The sequence below is a fragment of the Corvus moneduloides genome, chromosome 7 (assembly GCF_009650955.1).
Source record: "Corvus moneduloides isolate bCorMon1 chromosome 7, bCorMon1.pri, whole genome shotgun sequence".
Lineage (NCBI taxonomy): Eukaryota > Metazoa > Chordata > Aves > Passeriformes > Corvidae > Corvus > Corvus moneduloides.
Genome location: NC_045482.1, coordinates 29,790,282 through 29,816,557, shown reverse-complemented (window position 1 = coordinate 29,816,557; position 26,276 = coordinate 29,790,282). Strand labels below are relative to the sequence as shown.

The window sequence follows — 26,276 nt, the reverse complement described above, 5'->3', positions numbered from 1 at the left end:
AGAACTGTGAAGGGTCATCAAAGTGAAGGCAGACAGACATTGTTTGATGAGAGAGAGGAGGGAGACTCAGTAGAGAAAAAACAAGGAAAAGGGTGACCTGACTGAAATAGCAAAGTGGTTTTGAATTCTTTCATCTTTATTTTCCCATTCCTTTCACAGCTGCATGGAGTCACACTTGGATTCTGGGGCAGAGGAGCAGCCCTGAGCTGGGCTGTGGCAGGCCTTGGTGCCAGCCCACAGAGCTGCCATGTCCCACCACGCTGGTGACTGACTTGTTCCAGCTGCTCTATTGCAACCGAAAAGGGGTGAAAATGAACATTTCCTGATGGGATTTTAATATGTAAGCCATGTCTTGAACTTTTAACAAGAATGCCATGAGGCCCTTAATGCCAGCAGAAGGGGTCTACATGACCTCTCTTGAAAGACAGTCTGTACTACAAAATTTTGACTCTGAACACCCTTGTTGGATCAGTATTAGGAACAGAAGTGAGAGTTTGTTTTTTAATTTAAATATTGCATATTTATATTGACAATGGGAGCCTGAACACTGTTTGTTTAATAGAAACCCCATGACCAGCTTATGTACCGGTTAAATCAACCGTGTTACCTAATGAAATGTTTCCTTTAGTTCAAAGCCTTACAAGCATTTTAATCGACCGCTCTTCATTAAGACTTTCAAAAACAAAAACAATTTCTCAGCCTCCACAAGGACAAATGAAGGTTTAATGCAGCACACTAAAACTTCTGAATCGTCCTCACACGGCTCCCCTGGGACATCAGGAATCATTACCATCAAATACGTTTGCAACAGAGATTGTTTAAAACACAACTGAGAGAGTGCGTGAGCCAGGGCAGATCGCAATTTAAAGCTCAACAGGAACAGGGATATAACAAAAGCAGCCTAGACTCTTTTCCCTCACTAAAACCCAAGATGTTCTTAAAAAACAGAGATGTGGGAAGAAACAATTATGCTTTTCCCTACACAGAGGATTCTTCTGAGTTCAGGAACTGGAGGAAAGAGTCTTTCAAACACGGCAAGAGCTGGATTAGCCTCACCAGCTTTGCACACTAATGCATTAAATGACCTGCTCTTTCTCCCGTGGAGAAGTTACCAAAATGCAGGTCTCAGTGTGACTTCTTTTTCATTGATACCGCTCTTCTCACCAGCCTTGTTAAATCCTTATTCTGTTCCCTGCTGTCCCATTCCAGCCTGCCATGGCACCTACCAGCCCCAGGCTCTCTTAGGCTGCGGGTGACTCCTGAACACGTGAGCTGTGACTGGCGCCGCACCAAAGCTCTCATCCCTCCTGCCCAAAGTCTGGCACTCTGCCAGTGACACACCAGGACAAAGTGACCCATCTGGGAAGCGCAGGCAAGATGGGCACTCTGCTAACATACACCTTGGAAGATCTCTTCTGCTGGAAGAGAGCCAGCTGCTTCTCACTTTGTTCTGGTATAAGGACCCACCACTGCCACCAAAGCCCTGCTGCTAAGCGGCCTTCAGCCTGCACAGTAAGATGTTTGCACAGCATCTTTAAAAAATATATTCCTCATCTCCTCCAGAGATATGCACCAGACACAAGTATCCTGTGGGCAGGATCTGGTTTGGGGCCCTGAACGGGACCTTCCTCTCACATATCATCAATCCAAAACAAATGCCATGAAACTCTACCTTTTTTTATAATGCCCTCTTTTTCTTTTTGTGATGGAGGTTGCTTAAAATTACTGCAAGAACTAGCCTTTGTTACTCTTTGAATTACTCCGTGTGTTCAGTGTTACAAGAAAAACACTGTGTAAAGGGTCATAAGACAAGGACTTTTAAGATCAAGATTTCATCTAATTGTTTCATGGGCCAAATTAAAATTTGGAATCTCTCAGTCAAAGTTAACAGGTTGACAGGAATATGCTTGGTGCAGTGTGCTTAATGAATATTGGCTAGGTCATTAAGTTACTTTCTATCCAAGTGGATTTCTCTCTCAATTTCAAATTTATAGCTTAATACCTTAGAGCTCAATTATATGGTAAAAGAGACAGAAATAAAAGTCACAGCTTTCCTGTAATTAGTCATGTAGGATAGTTCAAACAGAGCTTCATTTCTGGTACCAGAGATCTTTCTTTTTCCTTCCTAGGAATGCTAGTCAGAAAAGAAAACATCCTGCAAATTCTGGAGTCCAGTAACAGAGACTGCAGACAAGTTCCTTTTTCTCAATCATCTGTATATCACTTGCAAAAGGTTAATCCCAGAAACCTGTTTGCCTTTTTACAGAGGGTAATTGCGAACACTGTCAGCTCATCAGAAAGGAAGGACAGGCAGGAGGATACTTGAGCTCTGAGTTGTAGTCAGGTCTTGAAAAAATCAAATGTGTATCCTCCAAAGGAACACAGCCAGGAGTCAGACAGAAGGCTGTGAGACCAGTCCTTAAAGTCTCTGCACTCTTACTGATCAACAAGAGAGATCTGTACAGATATTTCATTACAAAAGGTAGGAAATATTCTCTTCTGGGTTTGTTCTGTTAGATTCACACCACATCTTTCCCTTTGCAATATTTTATGTTAATTCACCACCTATTTTCAAAGGAATAGTGTAAAAGAGTGAGGAAGAGCCAGACACAGCACATGTTCAGTTGTGAAGTTTGGTTTTGCATTTCCAGTGACTTTCAGTTACTGTTCAGAAAGGCTTGATGAGGACTTGCACTGATGCTTTACAAAATGTTCTGGTGGTCCCACCAAATCTTTCAAGCCTTCATCTGTTCAGGTGTTGGTTGACAAGATTACTTTCTTTACTTTTTCACTTTAAGGACAATAGGTAGCTTCTGTGAGCCATGATTTACATTTATACTCCACCATTACTTACAATAGGACCAAACAGTAATTTGCAGTTTCCCTCTATGCAGATGTAACTATGTTTTGATACTTGGCAAAACTCTGTACGTTTCTAAAATAGATGCCAAATTCTATTATTAGAAATGTTAAGTTTTGAGTATAGGTACTTTCTGTTCTTGAAATTACAGTGCTTGTAAAAGCAAAGAATTATGTGCCTTGGTAATTGCAAGCAAAATCCAGCTATTAACCTGCTTTTCTGCAACTGTGTATGTTTACATACTTGAAGCAGACCAGGAACATCATTAATGTTGATGTAAGATGTGCCAGCCTTTGTTCTGGGTTGTAGAGAGGGCAAGAAATTGCGGAAGCCTGGACCAAGGGATTCTGCACATGACCTGTGCCTAAAGCTACTGGAAGTAGAGAAGGGCACAACTCTGAATAGTCAGAAACCATTTGTCAGGCTAATCTTTCCAGCACTTCATGAGACCAGCAGGCTCTTTCAGCAGCTACTGCATTTTCCCCTTTAAACTTACTCTTCTTTCTTTATTCCCAGCATCTGTTCATTCAGTTTAAACAATTTCCTGTTTTCCTAATAGAGGGAGAACTGATTAGACACAGAGCCTATTTGCTGTACTCTGGCCAAAATTGTGGATTGGGTGGTTATTTTTACTATTTCTAGCTGCACTTCTGGAGATCCCATTAATTCTGAGGCTCCCTGATACAGCTTTGGTATGTGCAGGAAGAAAACTGAGGCCAAGGGGAAACAGATATAAAGGAAATAAAGGCCATGAATACATGGCTGGAGCCAGCCAGCCCCAAACTCACTCAGCACTTGCTCAGAGATGCTGGGCCAAGAGGCAGCTCCTGCCCAGGAGCAGTGGCAGCATGTTAAGTGAGAAAACCTTCCCACAGGCAGGCAGAGTGTGCCAGCAAAGCCTCGGTGCTCTGCTGACACAGCCTGGTGGCTCCCAGCTCCCAGCGGGCTCTGGTCCGCCAGCCACAGCCCAGCACTGCGCCCATCCTGCCCTACCCGCAGTGCAATTGTGCCCTGAAACTCAGTCAACCATTCCAAAAGCAGAGTCCCCATGTGCCCTGCTAGCCTCCAGCCCTGCACCACCGTGTCTTCATCCTCAGGATTTCCTGCCTCCCTTTTCACAGCCTACTCTTGCAACATTTAGTTTTGTTTCATTTAAGAAAAAGCTCTACAACCTGACACTCTCAAATGCAGTTTGAGCGGTGTCTCACAGTGCCCTTGAGCGGAGACACAAGCCCAGCTGCTGGACCATGCACACAGCAGACATGTCCCCAGCTTCCTGTGAGTCATGCCAGGCAGTGACTGCTCTTACCCAGACCAGGCTGATTTTCAGCTTCACCTTTCTGTTAGTTCACAGATAACTTGCATGTAAGGAACTGCAACATTTCTCAGCTGAGGGCCAGGACAGGCTCTCGTGGCAGCAGCAGCAGGGCAGGGCCCCAGGAATGCAGCAGGAAGAAGAGGTGGCAGCAGGTCTAAGAAGTGCATGAGGAGTTTGGAGTTCACACTGCAGAGAGAGCTGACAGCTGAGGGGATCAAATCTGAGAGAAGCTGAGCTCTCCTCCCCTGGGTTTGGATCAGATCCTCTTGAAGGGAAACTCTGATAGCAGACTCTGGCCCTATGGCACTGCTCTGTCCTGGGCGTGTGTCCTGCTCCCAGCCTCTGCAGTGGGAGTGTAGGCAGGGAGTGAGCACAAACTACAGCTCAGTTTCAGTGCTTTTTCTCCAAACAAACAAAACCACCAAGCCTAATTTGCTCAAGCAACAATGGATGAAATTCTATTTCTCTTAATGCTGAGTGGAAAAAGAATTTAAAAAGACAGTTCAGGTTGCTGGCTTCCAGTTGGGAGTGGGATGATAGGAGCCTCCCTGGACCTTACTTGCATTGCGGATGGCCAGAAGTAGGGCCATAGCCAAAAGGAGAACTGTTCTGGCCACACTGAGCTGAACCAATCCTGGTCTATCAGTCTGGAGCGTCTCCTAAGCCTGGGTGCATGGATGCTGTAAGTGGGACACACATTGCTTAGAACAGAACATCAACTAAAGAGGCCACAGACACCACAGAGACGAACAATATTTCACCATCCGTTGTGAGTGAAGCCCAAGCTCTCAGGATAATACCAGCAACGTGTTTTGTTCCACATTGATTGTAAAGGATTCTTTCCCCATTGTACTGTGCCATTACACACAATGTCTCCAGTTCACAAGGTAGTAGAGTTTACCAGTACTCACTGGTGGCCTCTTTGCAATTACAGACAGGATATACTAAAAGAACATGAACCAGTGTGCACTTTGGCAGTCATAAAACAACATATCCATAATTTGGGGCACCCTGGGTGTATAGACAGCATGGCTTTCCCTCCTTCTAGGCCTTTAGGCACTGAAAACAGTTCCCCTGTTGTTTAAAGGTCTTATTTTTATCCAGAATCTCAAGACAATGATTACCACATAGCAAAAGACGCACATGTACAAACATTGATTCATGGACATGGAGTCAGGCTGTGCTGTGCCCATGCACAGGGACCTGGGAACAAAACTCACCAAGGACTGAACAGCCTTTTACCCACCGACTGCAGGAGCAGCCCAAGCAGCTTTGCACTTACATGATACAAATGGGAAAACCCGAAACAGCCTTAAACCAGCTGAACTGTTGCCTACCTTTTCCTGAAGGGAAGAAGCAATCCATCTCCACACTGCTGCGGGAGTGGGAAATGCAGAGAGCGCTGCTGGGGACCAGACCCTCCTGAGGTGGGCTCCGCTCTGTGGTCCGGACCAAACACCAGCCTGGCCTCTCACTCGGCCTCTCCAGCAGCTCCACTGTCTGCCCCACCTGAATGCTCAGCTCGCTGCTGTGGCCCGCTGTAAAGTCCTGGAGCACCACAGTTAGTTCACACCCTCCAGACAACTGCCCAGGTTCAACAGGAAAGAAAGAAAAAAAAAAAAAAAAAAAAAAGAAAAGGAATAGATGTTAGCGAGGGTAGGATGAAAGCAATCATCTTTGCATCATATTTACACTGGCAAAGACAGGATTTGTATTCCTTAGAAGCCAAGTTAATAATTTGTTTTCTCAAAGTTCAACATGTTGTGGTCCTGGTTTCCTTTACTTCTTATTGATTTTGCTGGGCTGAAGTGAGACACCAAAGCTACCCACCCAGTAACCTTTTGAATGCTAGCTGTGGGGGAGTTTTTGAGTTGTGAATTTTCTAGCTGCGAGTGTCCGTCAGAAACCCTGGGGGTTTTTTGTTGCTTTAATTTCTGGGGTCACTTTCTAGACTGGCAATAGCCCAGGCTGCCTCAGTGCTGTGCCTCATGGTGGGACAAATTCCAGCTCATCCTTCTAAAGCATGAGCTAGACACATTCCCACTTGCCACCAGAGCAGTGAGGAAACAGCTTCACTTTTCTTGGAAGACAAGAAACATAGCCTCATCTTCCCAAACTTGCTCTAGGGACCTCTTGGGAGACTTGGAAATCCTGACGGGGCAGATCAGAAAAGCTCCTCCCATGCTCTCTGATGGAACCCAGAGGTGTAAATATATAAACGCAGAGTGATTGATTATATGCTGACTTTCAGGATTTGTACCTAGGAATAAATGTATCCTTTTACTTCCGTACTGAGTGCTGGAACTGCTGCTTTCCTTCAGCCTCACACCCTGTGACTCTCGAAGAACAACACTGGTCTCTGTGTAATCACAGTCTCTGTATAGCCAGGGACAGGGAATATAAGCACTTGCGTGTACATACAGAAGAAGTATTGTACAGATTTGTTTTTAACAAAGCTTGGGGTTTTTCTAACATAATTGGATCTCAGAGTTGGATTCTTGCATGTCTAAAATGTGTGAGAATGAATCTAAGTTTTTCTGGCCTGTGGAATCTTTCTTAGTGCTCCTCTGTAATGTGGATTTCTTGCTGTCTGCCTGTCATTAGGGGCCCTCCTTCTTTGTCCTGTGTGCTGCTTGCTTCGCTGAGGGATGCAGGAATCTTTGGGGTCCTTATTCCAGTGTTGAATTTGATAGAAATTTTGATAGAAATTAGTTCACTGATTCAAAAGTTGAGAACAGTAAACAAGCATAATACTATAAACTTTATTTTCTTAGGATATGAAGCTAAAACCAAGGATAATATACAATGATTTTAAATGAACAACTTGTAAAGCCAACTGAATTGGAAGAAATCTTGTCAGATGCTGAGCATTGTGAAATCAGTAAAAACTGGGGTCTGCTTTTCAGCTTGAATGGGGGAGCTCTCGAGGAGAGCACACACATCTCTATAGACTTCACTCTTGAGCTGGTACAATCTCAAAATTCCTTATCTTAGCCCAAGCACCTCCAAATACACACTCCCATGGGAACAGCCTGTCTCCCCACTCAGTGGCATAGGGGTTTTTGTGTCCAGTGCAGATGTGAAAGAAATCCCACTCACAGGGGTGATATTCACGATTACAGAAAGGGGTCAGTGGACAAGGACTGGTTCTCACCTGTCCTGTGTCTCTGCCGTAGACGAAATGCTAGATTTGGGGAAGAAGAAGGAAATATTTCTCTGAAAGATTATTTGTAAATAAATAGAAAAAACCAAACAAAACAAACCATGGCAGCTGTTTGAGGCCATTCAGACAAAGTGCTGGCATTAATCCTGGCAGAAAGAGCTCAGTGCACTGCAAGAGGTCAGTGTGCCCCTAGCTGGGCAGTTTAGCAGCAAACTCACCACTCGTCACGCTGACAATCTCCCCAAAACTGGAGTACAGACATTGACAGAGGTGGTAAGGATGAGATATTACCATAATATTTGCTGAGGTTTCTTTGCTATGGACTAATTTGAAGAGTAGAAAATATTCCTGATCCAATATGTTGTATGATTTGGCATGGTGTGGGATATTTAAGACACAAAGAAAAAACCTGATTACTTCTTGCTAAATACATAGACATATCTTACCAAAAGTGATGAATTTCTCCTAATTCTTCCACTATTCCATGCTAAGTAAACTTTCTGTTCTCCAAATTATGCTATCTACAATATATTCTCTGAAAATAATCAAATTTCTCCTTCTTTTAGGGGAAAATGTGAGCAAATACTCTGCTGTATCAGCTTCTCTCCCAGAGAGCTGTTTAGAGCATTCCATGCCCTGTCCCGGAGTACCACTAGGTGTCCGTGTTTGCCATCACACAGCAACTGGATTTTCTGTAAAGAATTAACTCTTGCTTGTCTTCGAGGTGCTTATCTAAGAATGAGGTGCAGTGTCTGGGCATGAAGGAGCTGGTTCACACAGGATCCCCAAACTCATTGCTTTCAATGATATGGTCACAGGATGCTACAGAATATTAAAAAATTTTCTTCAGATGGTTCAGATTGTATTTTGAGAAAGAAGTAACTTTTATTGCTTAAGCAGGAAAGGTGAAACAGCCCAGGAATATTCCAGGGAAAAAGGCCTGGTTACGATGACACCTGGGAAAGCTTGGGACAAACAAGGCATTTCCCAGGGAGCACCAGCCCGGGACGTACTACCCTAAGCAGCTCCCTGCTATCCTCACTGGGGGCTGAGGGGCAGCTGACCTTACATCAGTTTATGGCAGGCCTTGTCATCCCTTCCAAAATAACTAAACATCAGTGACACAACCAGATGCTTCAATTTGGGCAACACCTGTAAATGTTATCCCAGAGGAGGCAGGTGTGCTCCATGACCCTTGGGTACCATCCAGCTCCATGTGCCTGTTTTCTTTGATTCATTAAAAACAGCAATTTAAGGTAATGAGAACAGGAAGTCATCATCCCCTGGAGGAGCTCCTGGGCACCTGGTGGGATCAAGTTCTTCAGCAGGGGAGATTCTCGCCCCACTGACTTCAGACCATACCTTTGAAGTGGGAGGGAGGGAGCTCACTTCCCTCAGCTCCCTGGAGGCCTGACTATCCCTGAAGACATATGAATTTATATCATCTGCTCCTTAAGTATCTGCTGGATGGAAATGTGGACAGGGTTTCCAAATGCTGCAACTGACTGGCTGGAGCCAGTGCTTCAAGGAAAGAGCCCCTCTTTGGCAGGTGGAATTAAGCAGCTTCCCTTTTACAGGTAGGTGCAGGTGGCAGGTACAAGCAGTTAGCTCAGGGAGGGCCCATAGATCATTTTTAGGTGCCAGCTCCAAAGAACAAAAAGGAGCTCCTTCCTTTTGCCCAAGGGCTTCCAAGTATTTCCAAGGCCTGTTCCGTGTCTTACATACCACCACACCACATAGAACATTTTCTTACCAAATTAACCCACAGCAAAGTAATCTCTCTGGAAAACTTATGATAAACGAATACATATACAATTTGTAAGCCACTGAGGAATAATGCAAATACATCTGATTCCCGATGACAGAAATCATTGCACCTACTAAGTGATCACTCAAGCTGTTAGTTAGTTCCTTAATTTGTTTTTAGAGAACAATTTTCCAGCTTTAGAGAAGTATATCATGCTTCTCTCTATGCTGGAGCATGGAAATAGGAATACTGATGGACTGCTTGTTTCTCATATATATTGCACTTGTTTTGGAAAGAAAATAGAGAATGCCCTTAAGGTTGAACTTCACAGGTAAATGCCTTCACATTTTACCATGTAACATTCACTTTTATTATTCCTGTGATTAAAACCACCATTAAAGCCACTGACTGGATATATTTAGAACCCAGACAGCACTCTAATCTGTATGTGACACAACAAGACACATTAAAATAAAAATAACAATGCAACATGCCTTTGCAGAGCACAAGGCATAACTGAAAGATCTGACACAGGGACAGATCTAACAAATTACACAGCAAGCAACAGCCTTAAAATTAGGAAGAAAAGGAAATGGTAGAAGCAAAGAGCAAAATGCAATGAGGAAGCAAGAGGGCCCCAAGCTGTCTGGAGTGAATGTGCTGCATGTCCTGAGAGAAGCTGGCAGGAGCCCCAGTCTGTCTCCACAGTGCCTGCCATCAGCAAACCATCTCCCATCCTCTGCCTTCACGTGTTCCTGGGCTAGGAAACATCACTGTGTAAATTTACTGTGTAAATGTTTTCATCAGGATGTTCTAATCTAATGATCACATCTGAGCTGGAGTGGAGCCCTGCACACTCACGGGTGTGAGCAGGGACCGAGCCACAGACATTGGAAACTCCCCTCTCTGCTGCAGGATGCTGCTCACAAACCTCAGAGCATCGATGTGAGCAGTTTACATCCTACACAGACTCTGGGGAGTGAACTTTGTCACTCACATGAGCTCTTCTGCTCCTGGGAACACCCACCCGAGTGCCCATCAGCCACAAGAGGGTGAAGTACAAGCAACCAAAATGATCCCAGGCATGGTCACATCCTGCTGTGGGGGCATCCAGGCTGCTCCAAGAGCAGGAGCCAGCTCAGTTCCAACAGCCAGCAGACGCTGGTCAGTGCAGGATTATCATGAGATTGTCCTTCCTAAATCACAGTGTGTGTGCACGGTCACTGTGCACCTGTTTCATTTTCAGCCACAAAGCAGCAGCCAGAGGAAGAAAGACTGAACACCAGAGGCATATTTATCATCATAGTGCAGATGGAAAACACCTACCAGGTCACAGGCTGTCCTTCCTTCCCTCAAACAGATCCCTAAAATAGATCTTATATAGTACTAAATCCACTCCAGGTGAAAGTAAAGTGGGCATGGTTAGCTCTCCACCAGGGTGAGCAGGTATTTGGGAGGTGGGTGTCTGAAGTCTGTTTGAGTGTTTTGAAATATGCCAACACTGTTGTGGAAATCCACACAAGCTGGTTATTTACATCTATTCAAGAGGACACGGGGCTTGGCTAGTTTAAACAAAGCATTCTGTGTGGTGCAGCACTACAGCCTAATATAAATTGCTAGTTTTCTTTTGCTTTTGGGCTTTCTGCCTGTCTGGTTTTGGAAGAAAGCCAGTTTTGAATAGAAGCATTTAGTCACCATAAACAGCCTATTTCAAGAGGGTGAGAGAGGCAGTAGGAGCAAGAATGGGATTTGCATTCTTATCAAGAGATTAAAAAAGTGAATAAAACCACTTAGATGTTGGTTCTGTCTGCACTGAAATAAATCCAGAAGCTGTCACTTTAGCTGGGGGATGGACACGAGAAATCTTATCCCCTGCGGAGTTCTTTGTGAAAATTTCTGTAATTTCATAGAGATTTTCTTTTTACTGGGAGCTTAGAGAGTGAGAGATCAAATTCAGAAAAAGCCTCTGAGGAATTCCAGTGCTAGAGAATTGCTTTAGTTTTTTTACTCTATAACAGGCTCTCTTTGGAGTGTGAACTCTGAGTCACCCATGTTTCTCACTCTAAAGCCTCTCAGCTCTGAAGGATGCTGAGCTGTGAGCTCTGGCAGTGCTGGTGAATGCTTTGCTGCATCTGTTCAGGGCTGTTTCTGTGCGGACAGGCTGTATTTCAGGAGCCATGGGCTAACCAGGAACAACCTACTAGAGTCAGTAACATTGCTCTGGACTGAATTGCTCTGAACTGAAAATTCAGTGGAGAATGCCTGACTCATCTGAGTCCTTCTCAGTCCTCAGGCCCCACCACCCATCTTCCATTAGGATGGAGCTGGTGGTTCCCACTCTTTCTGTTTTGTCTGACTGAACAGAGAGGAACAGTGCTTCAGCTTCAGGGGAAGGCCTGTTTATATTTAGGCAATAAATCAAACACATGGCTGGGATAATGGTGACATCCAATGGGCCAAAGGTACCATCTTTGCTCTTCCAGAGGCATCTGGATATGCAGCACTATAAACAGAGACACAGCAAATCATTCCACAGCAGGAAGAAAAGACACAGATGGCACGTGGGACATGTAAATGTGCTAAAGGAAAGGAAATCTGGTGTTATGGTCTCAAATAGCACATACCTTTCCAGCATCTCTTGCTGGAGTCCCTACTAGACGACCATATCCTGACTGCTGGATTTTGGACTCTGGCATATGCTGACATCTGCAGAACAGCTTGAATGGAGCTGTCTGAATTATTTCTGGAGCCTTTTTTCCAGAAAGTAAGACTAAAGTCGATCCAAATGAAACAGCATTTCTAACTATAAAAAATGCTTTTGAAGATAAAGAAAACCAGATTCACTTTGTTTCACTCAACAAATTGAACCAGAGCATGCCTGTGTTTGATCTGAAGGTTTCCTCATGGCAGTTGGCTCAGAGAGCTGGTACCCAAATTCCATTCCTTTCCCTTCCTTGGAGAAGCACAAAACGGAGCAGATATCATCTGTGCTCCTCAGTGACACACAGCCAGAACAACTGGCTCCATAACCCTTTAGTTTTGGAGGGTAAGCAAGACAGACGGCTGAAACCCTCCAAGGTAAACCCTACCTGCTGTCTTTTGCAGCCACAGCCAACCCAGGGTTAATAAAAATGCAATAATAGACTGAAATCAGGGAGCTGACTAGCTGTTTTCTTTCATGTTTGGCACAATTTTGAACCAGGGGATCAAGGGTTCCAGTCACAGATGATTCATCAGACACCAACTCCCGAGACACTCCTAGCAAGTACACAAAATCTGATCATGTATTCTGGCCAGGAACTCTGTGAAACACCTTCAGGTATAAGCAGCAGAGGCAAGTGTGCACAGTAAAAGTCTTTCTTCACAGTTGATGAGTTTAAAATAGAAACCCAGCTGCTGGCATCACATACCTGGTACTGGTGGAAAAGGAGGATTTGAGTCTGATAGAAGCTTTAGAAACACAAAGGATAAGAAAATGAGCCCTTGCAAAGGCTGGGTTATGTGCACATCTGTCTTTATCTAACTGGTGCATTCTGCCCTGAGCAGAATTTTAAGGAAGAAACCAAAAAATCTTGCAGAAGCCTTGTTCCCTCCACAGTGCTCCCAGCTGAGTATGATCCCCCCACTATTTGTTTCTCAGCAAGAAACCTACAGATCCCCTGATAGCAACATCAGGAAATAATTAGGTCCTTAATTAACCACGTCAGCTTTTAAATGACACCAAAAGGTAAACAGTTACCTGAAGAACTGTGAACAAGGGCTCACAATAACCTGAGGAGACACCTCAGATGCCCCCTTGGGAAGGGGACAAATGATACAACAATAAAAAAAAGCACAATAAGGCCACCTGGGGATGCTTTAGAACAAAGTAAATCTCAGTTTGTACACTAGATCAGATTTGTTTAATACACATATCCCCAGCTTACATTTCCCTTATAATCCAGATAATTATTTTGAACAGGTACATTGCTGTCTGCAGTTATACTTTTAATGGACTTATGAAAAGTGATACAATTTCAAACAATACCTGCAAGAGATCTCCCTCCCCTTGTCAAGTAAAAACCAGACATTTTCAAGACAAGAAGTTGTAGATTGCTTCAAAGCTACGCTTTCCCAGTCCTGCTATAAGAAGTGAGGGCTTGAAGGCAGAAAAGGGATAATCTTATATTCTCTTTCTCACCTCTGCCAGCATGCAAGAATCAGGATTCTGTAGCCAAGTACCTCTGTAGTTTAGACACAAATAAGACTGATTACTTTAGATAGATACCCTCTCCAGTGACAGCCATGCCCAGCTTCCAGCAGACACTCGGCTGACCTTCACTGACCTGCCTCAGGTGCTCTGGACTCTCCTAAAACACCCCCCCCTGCAATGAATGCTGGCTATCTGAAGGCAACATGGATGGGGAGCCCAGCACACAGAAACACAAAAGGCTGCCCTGATGCCTGGTAGCATCATAGGAAACCACAGCAGTCCTCCTTCAGGGATATTAGCCCCTCAAAACGGGTGAGGATCTGCACAGAGAAACCAAAACCACAATGAAGTACTTAAAATATCCCCTGATGGTTTTTTTTGCCCAAATTGATGAATTCACCAAACAGATGTCTGACATAAAACTGGCTTTGTTTTTAATTGGAGGAGATTATTTAAACTATGTCTAAGCCGTATGGTCCTGTAAGTCTGACTCCCCTTTGCCATTGCTGGAGAGACCAGCTTGGCATCCCTCTCCATTTCCAAGTTGTTTCCTTTTACAGATTTAATAGCTGCTATTTTTCTTTCTTATTATTGGTCCCTAGGTCCTGTTACTATAAATCAGGGCCTTAGGCCCAAAATTAACTCCAAGGTGGATTTGGACAAGTTGCTTTGCATGATTTTTAGTACTAGGTTGATTTAATGAAACATAAAGGGAAATGCAGATGTGAATACAGAAAACACATTGAGAGGAATGGTGACAGTGAGTGGTGTTCATCTCCAAGCCACTAAAGGAAGACCTGGTCCTGGCTGGCACATTTTCCTGCGCCTTTTCCCCTTGCAAATGTCACACTGAAGACAGTGAATTTTCAGAGGGATTTAGTGCACGCTAGAGAAACCAGCGCAAGTGATCAACATGACTGTTAGAACGTGCTGGGTGCCAGGCAGGCTTCAGGCTGAAAGAATGTGTGATGGCTGAGGGCATCCTAATGATCTGCTTCAGCTCAGTGTTGCCATTAATCACCAGATAAACCCAGGCCACTGCTGCTGCAGATAGGCTGAACTCTGCTTGAAGCACAGCCGACCTTGAGCAGGAGAGTTTGCAAATCTGTTGCATGCCAATACCCTCAGATGGTGTTTTACACTGAGGAAAAAGGAGACATGACCACTTGTGTTTGAGTCCTCCCTATTGCTTGCCTTGCCCACTGCACCCTCTGAGCCTTTCCAGCATTGCTGCAGGATCTTCAACCCATGACGGGTTGCAGCTTGAGTGCCAACAGTTAAATCCTGGGGTTTTCTTTCCCTTCCCATAATACTGCCATTTACTTGAGGTGACCTCACTTGCCAAGTGATGTAACAGTGTGCACAATCGAGCCTGGCACGTCTAAGCAGATGTTTTCAGTAGACACAGAAACAGTATTATGAAATGAAAATATCGCCTAAAACCTGAGCAGCACAAGAGATTACAATGGCCTTTATGAACATCAGCTTACCTAAAAGAGCATTGAGAGGCCTTTGGCTGCAGTCATATGCTTCCCTTCTAAAATGAAAGATTGTTGCTTGTACTACTGTAATGTGACTCCCAAAGGAACCAACAGCTGCAGGTTTTGAATTTTATCATTTTTGGCCGCTCTGTTTGATAGAGTTGACTGAAGCATGCCCAAAGGACACTCCTCCCATAAAATATTTTTCTTTAACTACAATAATAAAAAATGGTTGCATACTTTTTTTTTGGTGTGTTTTGTTTTAGTTTCTAACAAGGTAATAAATTCTATTTCAAAGAATGTAAATCCAAAGAGTTTGATAGTTGATCTTACTTGCTTTGTTTCAACTGAAAGGAAATGCTCATTGACTCTGTCATTTACATTTGCTGTCATGTCACATTATCAGGGAGAGCTAAATATGAATCAATGAAATCCAGCACAAACAAGTAGAAGATTGAGAGGAGCCTGAAAGAACTTGCTAGGTTCATTTATCAAAGGCTGAGCAGAATAATAAGGTTTATTGATAAGCACATTCCCAGCTCCTGCTTAATTTCTTTCCCTGAAGACACTTTCAATAAAATGCTCTGGCTTGTGCAATCACTGTTACATGTAAATTGTTCCTGGATGAATACGTTCATTTCTGTTCTTCCTGGACTCAATTCAGCCAATATGGAGGTCTCAGTTTTCACAGAGTGAAACACAGAGTCTGCCTTTATCCACAACACTCATACATGTGCTCTTTTGTTCCCTAAACCCACATTTCTCTTTTGCACTCAATGCATGCAGAGGAGGGTGATATGACCTGAGCTTAAAACATCCTCAGGATATTTAACAACGTGTAATGCAAGATTGTCCAGGAAGAACAAAAGATTTTGGTAGCCAAGTATAACATTTTTAGCCTGAGATCCAAGTACACTTAATGTTTGTCATTAGCATATCCAGTGTGTCTCTAAAGCCATGTGGAGGACATGTCCAGGGCAGCTCAGTTATAGAGCTGCTGCTGGGAAGGGACAGAGCCTGAAGCCAGTGAAGTTCAATGTGAATTGGACACTGCTTCCTTTGGGTTTCTTTTGCAAATCCTTGACTAAATCTCCATCTTATCCTGAATTGGCAGATATACAGATATGTACTCAGGGGAACCACATTTGATTTTTTGCTAGTAGCTGGGAAAAAAAAGATAAACTGTAAGAAATTCTCTTTAAGAAAGACAGCGAATCCATAGTGTTTGACAGTGGCTCTGAGTTGTTTTATTTCAGCTTGAATGGCAAGGGGTTTTGTGGCACCCTATGTTCAGGAGAGACGGACAACAGGAGCCTATGCATGAAGGGATAGAGGCCCTGGAAAGGGATAGAGGCCCTGGAAAGGGATAGGGCTGCGGGAGAACTGGGGCTGCAGCAATGGAGGACAGATGGCAACACAGGGACCTGGGGCTAAACAAAGGAAGATGGTGAACACCAGCAGTGATAACCAGCCAGGCTGATAAACAACCTTGTAAAGAAACTGAGCAATTCCCACACAACTTTAATTCACTTTGAGATCAGATTCTCAAACTGCATACTGGAGAATCTTAAAATTAGGGAAAAAACTGTTAACCTTTGTTGCACTTGCTTCAACTCCACTTCTTATTACTCTTACATCCACAGCCTGCCTGCCATGCTTGTGCCTGTAGCAATTAACATGGTATTATCCCACCTACTTAACCTGAATATCCAACAGGGTACTTCCTTGGCTGAATATTTCCTTTTTCAGTGACAGAATTAGGCTCCCTTAACAAATTCTGTTTTATGAATTCACTATTACATCATCTATGCTGTAAGACTTTTGGCATAAACATCTGTTTCCTTTCATAATAAAAGAATGATAAATAATAATTTCCTCTATCCCAAGCAATACAGTAGCAGAGCTGTGTGTTCAAACCTCATTAATCCCCACCCAATCTAAAGCAGAAACTGCTGAAATGCTCTGTTTGCCAGAATGAGTCTTAAGTGAAGGGAAAACACACTTGAAGTAGAAGAGAATGAATTAGCCTTTACGGGATGAAATAGGAATTTATTGTTGCATCACCACACCTAACACTATGGTTATGAGGTGGTGGCTCTTTCAATGATAAATTTCTGCAAGAAAATAATGAAAACACAATGTAAATCATCTTTCCTTCTCAGAGTTCACAAGGCCTTAGTAAGTAGTGACCCTATTAAAGCAACCCTATTTAATATACCGAACTTATCCCAGCCTGCAATGTTTCCTTCTCCTCTTTCTTGGTCCCCCTTCTGTCCCTCCTGCAAAAAAGGGACCCTTTATTGCAATGCTCCATATTGTACTGTAACTAATGTCTGAACTGATCCAAGGTGCAGATAAATTAATTTGCCTCTCTCCTATACCCAAGGTATTCTTGTCAGTAATATGCACCACTGAGGCATGGGAAAAAAAACCAAAGAGAGTCTAAAAAGCCCCTGCAGGAAACAGAGAGAAAACTCAGGGGACACAGTATTCAGAGGCAGGCTCACTCTTGGCAGACAGACAGAGGGTTTTAGTCACTGGCACATCACTGCCCAGCTGCAGCAGCAACAGCATCTGCTCCCCGCCTGAGCTGAGAAGCTCCTGGGCTCCCCAAGGACAGCCTTTCCCACTGCCCTGCTCCTGCTGCTCCCCACAGAGGGCAGGGGCAGAGGGGACACTTGCAGTTTGCTGAGAGGTGGCAGCAGGAGATGTGCCAGTCTCTGAGACTGACCCCTTCCCTGGGGGGCAGGTAACCTTTCAGTGGTAATGAGAACTTAGGAAGAGTCTCATTTCAAAATGTCTATAATGCCGTTTTCTGGCCTTCCAGTGAGAAAGTCACAAATAAAATTGAATGATACTACAGAGACTTTAGATCACATGAAATACCTTTCTGTCAGGCTGAAATCACCAGTAATGAGTGTAAAGAAAAAATATAGATGAGTGTACAACATTTTCCAAACTGAAGCCAAAGAGAATTATAGTTCTTCACAGATATCTCCAGAGTATTTACACATACCACAATGGCAACAATACTAATGTAGCTAAAACTTATTTCTTTCAAATGAAGGACGATTTCATCTTCTACAGAAAACAGCGTTTATCGCCCAGTATTATTTTTTCTACCTCCTTGAAACTTGGCAGCCATTTGACATCATCCATCTCCATTAGGATACCATGGGTTATCAACATTGGCTATTTGGGCAATTATAATCCCAGATGGTTCCTTTGCAAAAAATTCTACAACTCACTGGCACCACTACATACAGTTGGATTCTAATTGTACAATAAATGTCATTTACACTGGTTGACTCAATTTTCCTTTTCTGATCCCTTTATGTCATTTTATGCCGTTCTTTTTCTCAGCCTTAATTCTGCTTTGCAACCCGATATAATTTGACTCATCATCCCTATAATAGGTCCTACTTCTCCTCTTTCAAGCTATATGAGAGGAAATATTTTGTATTATGCATACTGTTTAGCAATAACAAGGGCACAATTTAATTTAAGAGAATTATCATGTGTTACCATAGACAAGAAACTCAACTAAAGTAAATTCATTTTTTACCCATAGTAATAGAACCTGCATCAACTATTGACACAGTGCAACACTTTAACTGATTCAAAGTCTTCTGCAAACACAACTTCTGTGATTTTGCTGGTAAACACGAACAGCGCAGAAAAAATGGACTGCTTTCCCTGTTTACACATTTTTCTCATGAAAATAAGTAAGCTTATTTCTAAGGAATTGTTAAAGAACTTTTTGATTACTAAAAATAGGAAGGTAGTCACACAAGCAACACTGAATGAAGTGAAAATGTGATCTAATCTCACTTTACAAATGAAAAAGTAGCCAGTCAACAACACTAAACACAAAAGCATAGCATCCACCAGAGAAACAGGCAAGAGAGCTGTCATTCCAAAAATGAGCTACAGTGTAATGCTATACATCTACAGGTATAGATCTGGCACAGTAAATTTGGGGTTCACTTTTTATAGAAGTGTTTCTAAAAAACTCCTTTGGTAAACACCAGCAGAGCCTTCCCTCCCAAGCAAAGCAAACACACTGAAGGAATTTGGTGCTATTCTTTTGAAGAACAAATCTGCTCTCCCCACCCTCTAAAAGAATACCCAAAAGAGGAGGGAATGGCACTGCTTGAATAAATGGCTTTTAGTAGGATTTCTCCTTGAGTGAAAGCTCCACTATCACCTGCTTACGGTAGGAATCTGCTACAGCTCAGGAAAACTGCCTTGGGACTTGAATAACACTTTTTAAACCTTCACCAAAGTTGTTTAGAATCAGGGATGGAAAATGCAAAAGCCAACATACCTTCCCCTCTGGCAGCTCAACAGGTGTATGCTACATTAACTAACCCAGTCTCTGTGCCACTGCCACCTTGACGTCATTGTTACTGGGTTGACAAAAGGTTTCCATGACAAACAAGAAAGCTGATCTGTTATCTCCTCTTTGGAGGAAATTGAAATGCCCTCTCTCTCCCATGTTCTGCTAGACCCACCCACCTTGTTTTTGGCACGAAGCGCAGAGGGTGCGCTTCCGTGATTGATTTAGATTTCCCTCTGCTCTGAAATAGAGAAACTAACTTGTGTGCTGTTTTTCCCCCTACTTAAACTAGAGGGTGTCACCCTCATCCCACTGTGATCCCACCCACCTCACCCACAGCACAATCTTATTTGTAGGCATGCTGACTACCATGCTCAAAAAGAGAACACATAACGCTGAAAGAGGACAAACTTTGAAGGAATGAACAAAAAACACTATTAAGGCATTTGATTCTCTTCTCGGCTGTAATTTATTACCTCTACTAGCAGGCATGACCTGTAATAGTTAGCAGATGTTTGAAACATCTCATTTTGAACTTTGCCTAAGATTAAAAGAGATCTTGTAGAATTTAAACAGCAGCTGCAGAATGAAATAAGGTCGCCTTTCCTAATGCGACAGAAATGTTCATCCCTAGCCTTAAACAAGGAGGACTGTTTTATGTTCTGTAAATACTGAGGAAGTTAAATTTTTGTGCACAGGCACCCACACATTATAAATTTTATATGTGTCTAATTTGCAGCAATTGACATGAAATAACCCCAGTGGAAAAGGCTGGCCCAGCTGCCTGAATGCTTCTTAGGTTTTTGCTGCAATTAACCCCAGGCCTGCAGCTCACCACAAACAGGAGAACAATGGACTATTCTGGCCATGAACAACAGGTTAGCAAATTTGGAGGTACAAATTTATTTATCATCAACATTACTATTCTCACTTCATCAAGGGAGAACCCAGCAGCCCTCAAAGAGGATCATGTCCTGGATATGGAAACAAATCCAAAGGTTCGCCAAGGAGCAATAAAATACACTTCCCTACAGCTGTGCAACCCTACCAGCCTCTCTGCCATGCTGGCACCAGCAGGGTTCCTGCCCTGTGCATCAAAACAGTCACCCTTTATATTTAAGCACTGGGATTGATGCTAAATTCAACTTCTTGGGTATAGTTCCTATGGATCTTCTAGGACTACTGATTCCCTTACCTCTTGTTCCTACAATGACTAGACTTCAGCCAAGGGCTAACTAACTCACTGACTCAGATGACTAAGCTTCTGAATTGAGGAAGTTAACATACAAACAGCTAATTTAAAAACAGGTTTAGATCTCAAAACGAATTATTGTTCCCTTTCAGACTGCATGCATTTCTCCTGCTTGACACTTTAAGATTTTTCATTAATTCCCACACTTGCAGGTTTCTCAATGTTTGCAAACAGAGATCTTAATGTGGCAGACATAAGAGATGAAACAGATTTTGGAAGACCTGCTGTAGTGAACAAAGATGTCCCTAGGCTTTATGCATCTGGTTTGAGTTAATATTTGTATCCCTTCAGAATACAGGAGATTTTTTCCTAAGCTAGGCTTTTCCTAGTACGCGTGTTTTAGTAACACAAGGTTGTAATGTACTGCTCTCAAACAGATGTGATTCTGGAGGCTATCCCAAGGAGTACTGCTCACCTTCAGAGGGAGGCAAAGTCTAAACCAAGGTTGTGCTATTGTTTTTGGGGAAGACAAAATGCCTTGACTCCCATTAAGATTATTTTAAATCCTGCTGCATGACAGCTGCTTACAACTAATGTTGTATGTAATATTGAAGATGTTATTACTGAACATGAAAATACCTAACACTTTTGCAAATTTAATCAACATATTTAATTCATTGTCCCAGGGAGGTTCACAACTCTAAAGACCTTCAAACCAGTGCAGGTCTTAAAAACACATATTTAACCTAACTCTATTCCTGTGGAACAGAGCTCAGCATATGCTTAACATTAGGGGCATGTGCTTAATGGGCTCATGAAACACATCCTGGTTTATGATTCAGCGTGAGCAATTTGCAGCTCTGTTTTCATCTTCCTTACAACCACTAACGTGCCCACGGAATTACGACAGGCCAGTGGCAGGAAATGGAGCATTGGCCTCATCAAGGGGCCCATTGGGCTGACAGAGCCCAGCACACAGCACCAGCCCAGGACACACCAACCCATGCCAGCCCCAGTGGGGACCCCTGGTGAGGGTGTTCCTTTTACAACCAGAGAACGGGCGACAGAAAACCACCACAGCTAATTACGCACCGTAGCTATTTAGCATGAAGAAACTATATGCTGGAATAATACCCACAGGTGATTTTACTATAGATTTACTGTAACTCCACCGCTCCCAGCAAGTGTCAACACTCCTGACTCGAACACACCACCTGCATGCCTTTTTTATTTAATTACCATGATTTTCAGAAATTTGCTCTGCAGCACTCAAAGCACAGTCATTAATCTTCAGTAATCTCTCTGAACAACAACTTCAACTTTTCTGAGCCCAGAGCCCCTCTATAAAGCAGGGGCTGTATTGTCTGAGCACAGGATTTTATGCAAGGAAGTTGCCATGGCAACATGACAGGGAGGGCAGAACCCAAACAATAATTGAGCATCAAAGAATTTTAAGTGCAGGGAAAATTCAGAGCTAGATTCCATATTAGAGCTATAGGCTGTCCAAACTGCAGATTTTAAAGCTTAGGAAGACTGGATATTATTATAAGCTCTCTTGGGGATAGCTGTATTCCAGCAATGCATTATCACTGATCTGTTCCCATTATAATCCATCCATTTCACAGAAAACTACATGTTTTGTAAGGGAGTGGAAAAGCAATCTGAAAAGGAACAATTGCACATCTTGGCTTTGGATAGAGAAAAAAGAAAGAGGGAGAAGGAAGAAAAGGTTATAATCCAAACTGTATTTCAACAGAAAGCCTGGCTGTTATAAAAATAATAATGGTCTTGGCTAGTCACTTGTTGTGAAATAATGAACCTTGTCCACTTTTAAAATATTATTGCAGGCATTCTATAGAGGACCCTAATAAAAATGGATGGCTAACTGAGAAAAGGCTGCTGCATTGTTTTATAAGGCAGTAATCCAGTTCCAGAACACATAAATTGTAAACTCCAAACCAAAAAGTTTATACCAAAAACACAACATAGCTTTATTGTTATTATTACCCTGTTGCTCTTGTATATGCTGCTACAAATGCGTTTGCAAAATAATTAAAATCCAGAAGCGTTAGCAATGGAGCAGACCATAATTGTGTCTCAGGAGTGCTGAGTGCCCCAAGCTGTTACAAACCTTCACATAAGAAAGGTGCTGGTTTTATGTTTGCATGGATTGGTTTGCCACTTAAAAATGGGAACATACAGATATGGAAGGTAAAATAACCTAACAGAAGTTCTGGGACATGCATGATCTTCGTTCTAACTCCCAACTCTCTTTCTTGTCCAATGTTTAACTTGGACAACTCCACTCTCCTATATCTCTTCCGAGTCTTGGAAACAAGGGTAGTGCCGGTCACATTTTTATGAGATCGAGTACAAGCTTACATTTAACTAATGGTTATTTTTTGCAAGAAACATGCTGTTTGGATCAGCACATTTCTAGTGAGAGAAAAGCCACCTCAGTGCTGGGGAAGTCACCAGCCTTCTCAACACCACTACTGACCATGAGCCTAAAAGAGTGACTCATGTCCTTCCCTCCATGCCAGTGAGATCTGCAGGTATTAGGGCTGGCCCTGTTTACCTATGGAAAGCCAACCAAGCTATTTGTATCAGCAGCCTGTTCTTTTTGCTCCTGACTGCTCACCCAGCTGCAGGCATTAGTGACATACTTTTAATTTTTTTGGCTTCTCATGCATAACTAGTAATCCCCATGGAGAGACCCAGCACAGGCCAGCTTCCCACAGATCTGGGCTGTGTGGTCAGTCTCCAGCTAGAGTAGAAGCTTTTCCAGAAGGTCAAGCATCTCTCAGCCATGAGATGAGGTCTCTAGTAATGTGTGTGTCCATAAATACATGTGTTCATACTACTACATTTCTTCTAATTAGAGCAAATTCTTGGTTGCTCTCCCTATCCTTATGTTGATTTCCACAGAAATGATTTTTGAGATCAGAAGCTTCTGCCAAATTGCTTGAAATTTGTCCAATGGGTAGTAAAGTTGTTAGAGGGCAGAACACAAATAGATGTGGAAAACATGAAAGAAAAAGTTACCTTAGAAAACTAAGTAAAAAACTTTCTCCTATCACAAAGGTAAAGGTAAGGGTAAGTCTCTTCAGGATTTCTCTACAAAGTTGCCTGCCCTGTAATAATTCCATTTTATCTGTATCTGTCAACTAGCCAGATTTCCATCATTTAATACATGACATGTTTATTTTCTATTGTTCTGCTCTGTTAATAAAAATATCACATGGCCCACATCAAACACCCACAAAAATCTATCACTATTTCATCTATTAGCTGAATTATAACCTCATTAAAAAAATCAAGCTAGCTAAATTTTATTTTCTATAAACAGGTGCTAATTGCATTAATTACATAAACAGGGTTTAATACATCATAACTCAACTCGTGCTCTTTATTTGTCATGTCATAGTTATTCCTAGAGCCAATATTCCAGGTTTGCAACTCAGTGGTATCAACTACAAATGAGACAGCAGATTTTGAAAACTGCAATGTTTTTGTCAGCTCACAGGTGAGGTGGAATGAGCTGACACTTATGAATCCTCTTACTGTTTTTATTTTAGGTTAAATTCAATTTCTGAAAGCTTCTCGGGATCTTTTGTATTATTTATATCTCATGCAGGAACACAGATACCCCTTCCTATGTCAGTAGAACCACACCAGCTTTGCTGCTGTAGCTTAGACATTTTTCTAGCATAAGAGATCCTGCCATGGAAACTTGAACAGATTTGGAAAGCAGCTCCCTAATGGACGTGTTAATGCAGCCAATTTGTGACACAGATCCCTGGTCCTGTTCCTCCTGGACAGGACCAAACTGTCCCATTACATTAACACCATTAAAAGCTGTCTTGCAACAAAGGTCAAGGATCACCTGTTCCTGAGAGCTGAACTGCACTTTAATGTTAGCCCTGAACCCAGGAGACTGGAAATGACTCACAGTGGGTATAATCGAAGTTGCTCAATGCCAGGACTTTAAGTCAGGTGTAGGTGCATGTCTGATTGCTTGCAGGCTGCAGCTGTGCTCCTTTTTTGGGCCATATTAGAAACAACCTGCACAGCATCCAGGCTGGAGTGGTACCGTCAGCATTGCTCAGCACAAATCTCGTAGGGCTCTTTTTATAGCTTCAGGATAAGCAACTTCCACTCACACACTATAGTTACTAAAGCACCAATGAGGCAGGCCAGTCTATGGTATGATGGCTTGTTTTATTGTATTAATTTCTGATTCAGTATTATTTGGCTTTACTGTAACCAGTTGTCTGTGCATTTCTACGTTTAAAGCTGCTTCTTTCCCAATCCACTCCTAGCTGCCTCTGCAGTAATAACAAAGCATGATCTTGGATAGTTTGGCATGTGACTAATAGCTGTTCAGATTGCCTTGGCAATTTCAGAGTATGCTAATTGGGCTAACAAGGTACTAAGTGCTCCAAGGTGTTATGAATGTGTTGTAAAATCAAAAACTCTGCTGTCAAATGCATTCATTACTCATGGTGTGTAATTTGCTTGCAAGGAACCTACTCCAAAAGACAATATTTCCAGTCATTTCTCCTACTCATCTGGGAAAGACATTAGCACAACAGCACCTAGAGCATCTTTAACTGATGCTGTCTCATTCCTAGAGAAGGAATCTCAGCCAACAGGCTCCTTGGTATCTTTGGGGACTGTCAGATTCCTCCTCAGCTGCAGCCAACAATTGGGTCCCACCAGGCCCCTCGCCATGGGCTGCTCTCACCAGGCTCCTCTCAGAAAAGCAAGACCCATTTGGCCAGCTGGGCACGACCAGTCCCAATGGGCTGTGGACCTGATCCCAGGTGAGGAGCACCCAGCCACTGCCTGGGGCTGTTCCACATGCCTCACTTCCTGTTTTTTCCCCATCTCAGTCCCTAGGCTTTATTGCTGTTCCCCTTCTCCTGCTCCCCACCATTTGCACTTTAGGCACCATGCCTCATTCCTACCTCTTGCTATCCAGGCACGTTGCCTGAGAGTGTTTCTGATTTTTGCAAAATAACAACCTCAGCAATCAGACCAAAGAGCTTTCACAAGCACCTTGAGCTCTCCATTTTACAGGCAACATCAGACCAAACAATGACACTACTGTTCAAGCCTACACAACAGACAAGAAAGTCACAGTATCACTTTTCCCCATTACCCCTTGTGCTGAAACACACCCAATTTATCCACTGACATAAGAGACAGGTTCATGTGATTCCTTCTCCTTCTGCTAGTTCTTTCCTACTAAAGGTCACACCCTCCTGATTTCATTTCTGTGGAACTGAGCAACTCAGTCTTTACTGTCTTCCCTTTTCCTGTTCCTTTTCCATTCTGTTAACATAAAAGCCTCACCCAACAGTGACGTTCAAGTTGACATTGATTTCTGCTGTATTTGAAGTCAATGTAGTAAGATAAACTCTATATATTTGCCTGATACAACTGAGACATATAGGCCCGAATAACTGGGCCAGTTATCCAGCCAAAAAACTGACTAAAATTAAAACTAGATGGTGGGACAAAAACAATTCCTTGACTAACCACCGTCAGTGAACAAAGTCCCTGGCAACACTGAGGTTCGATCTAGATATATGAAAAAATGAAGGATAGGAAATTTCATTTTTTTCTTTAAAAAAACTGAAGCTGGAGTAAACCACAGCACACTATGCAGCAGATGGGGGAATAACACATGAATATGAGAAAGAGGTAAGGAAATGATCACCCAGTCAAGAGTTTGTTTGCATAAGACTCAATCACCCAAGAACACACTTCAGCGGAAGTTGGAAAGGTGTGTGTGGGAGGGAGGATGCCTTGTTCCAACAAACAGCTGACTGTAAATTGTAGCAGCTCTTCATGCAGCCAGAACTATTCAATGGAAACAGGTGTGACAGCAGGAAAGAAATGTTTAATCTTTGGATCCAAAAACATGACTCTTCCTTGCTTGAATAAAAGACTAGTGTTGGCTCAAAGCCAATGGGAGG

At 42.8% G+C, this 26,276-nt stretch overlaps 1 protein-coding gene across 12 annotated transcripts in view; it reads right to left on the bottom strand.

Annotated features, from left to right (window-relative positions):
* KALRN (kalirin RhoGEF kinase) overlaps positions 1 to 26,276 on the bottom strand; it is a 483,321-nt gene that overhangs the window by 90,396 nt on the left and 366,649 nt on the right. For 11 of the 12 annotated variants that reach the window (XM_032115344.1, XM_032115348.1, XM_032115337.1 and 8 more), the window contains 2 exons: positions 7,333 to 7,362; positions 5,516 to 5,762 (listed from right to left, as the gene is read on the bottom strand). In XM_032115344.1, coding sequence (XP_031971235.1) covers positions 5,516 to 5,762; positions 7,333 to 7,362 — 277 coding nt within the window. The remainder of the gene's footprint in view (positions 1 to 5,515; positions 5,763 to 7,332; positions 7,363 to 26,276) is intronic. The other variant, XM_032115339.1, reaches the window with a different exon arrangement.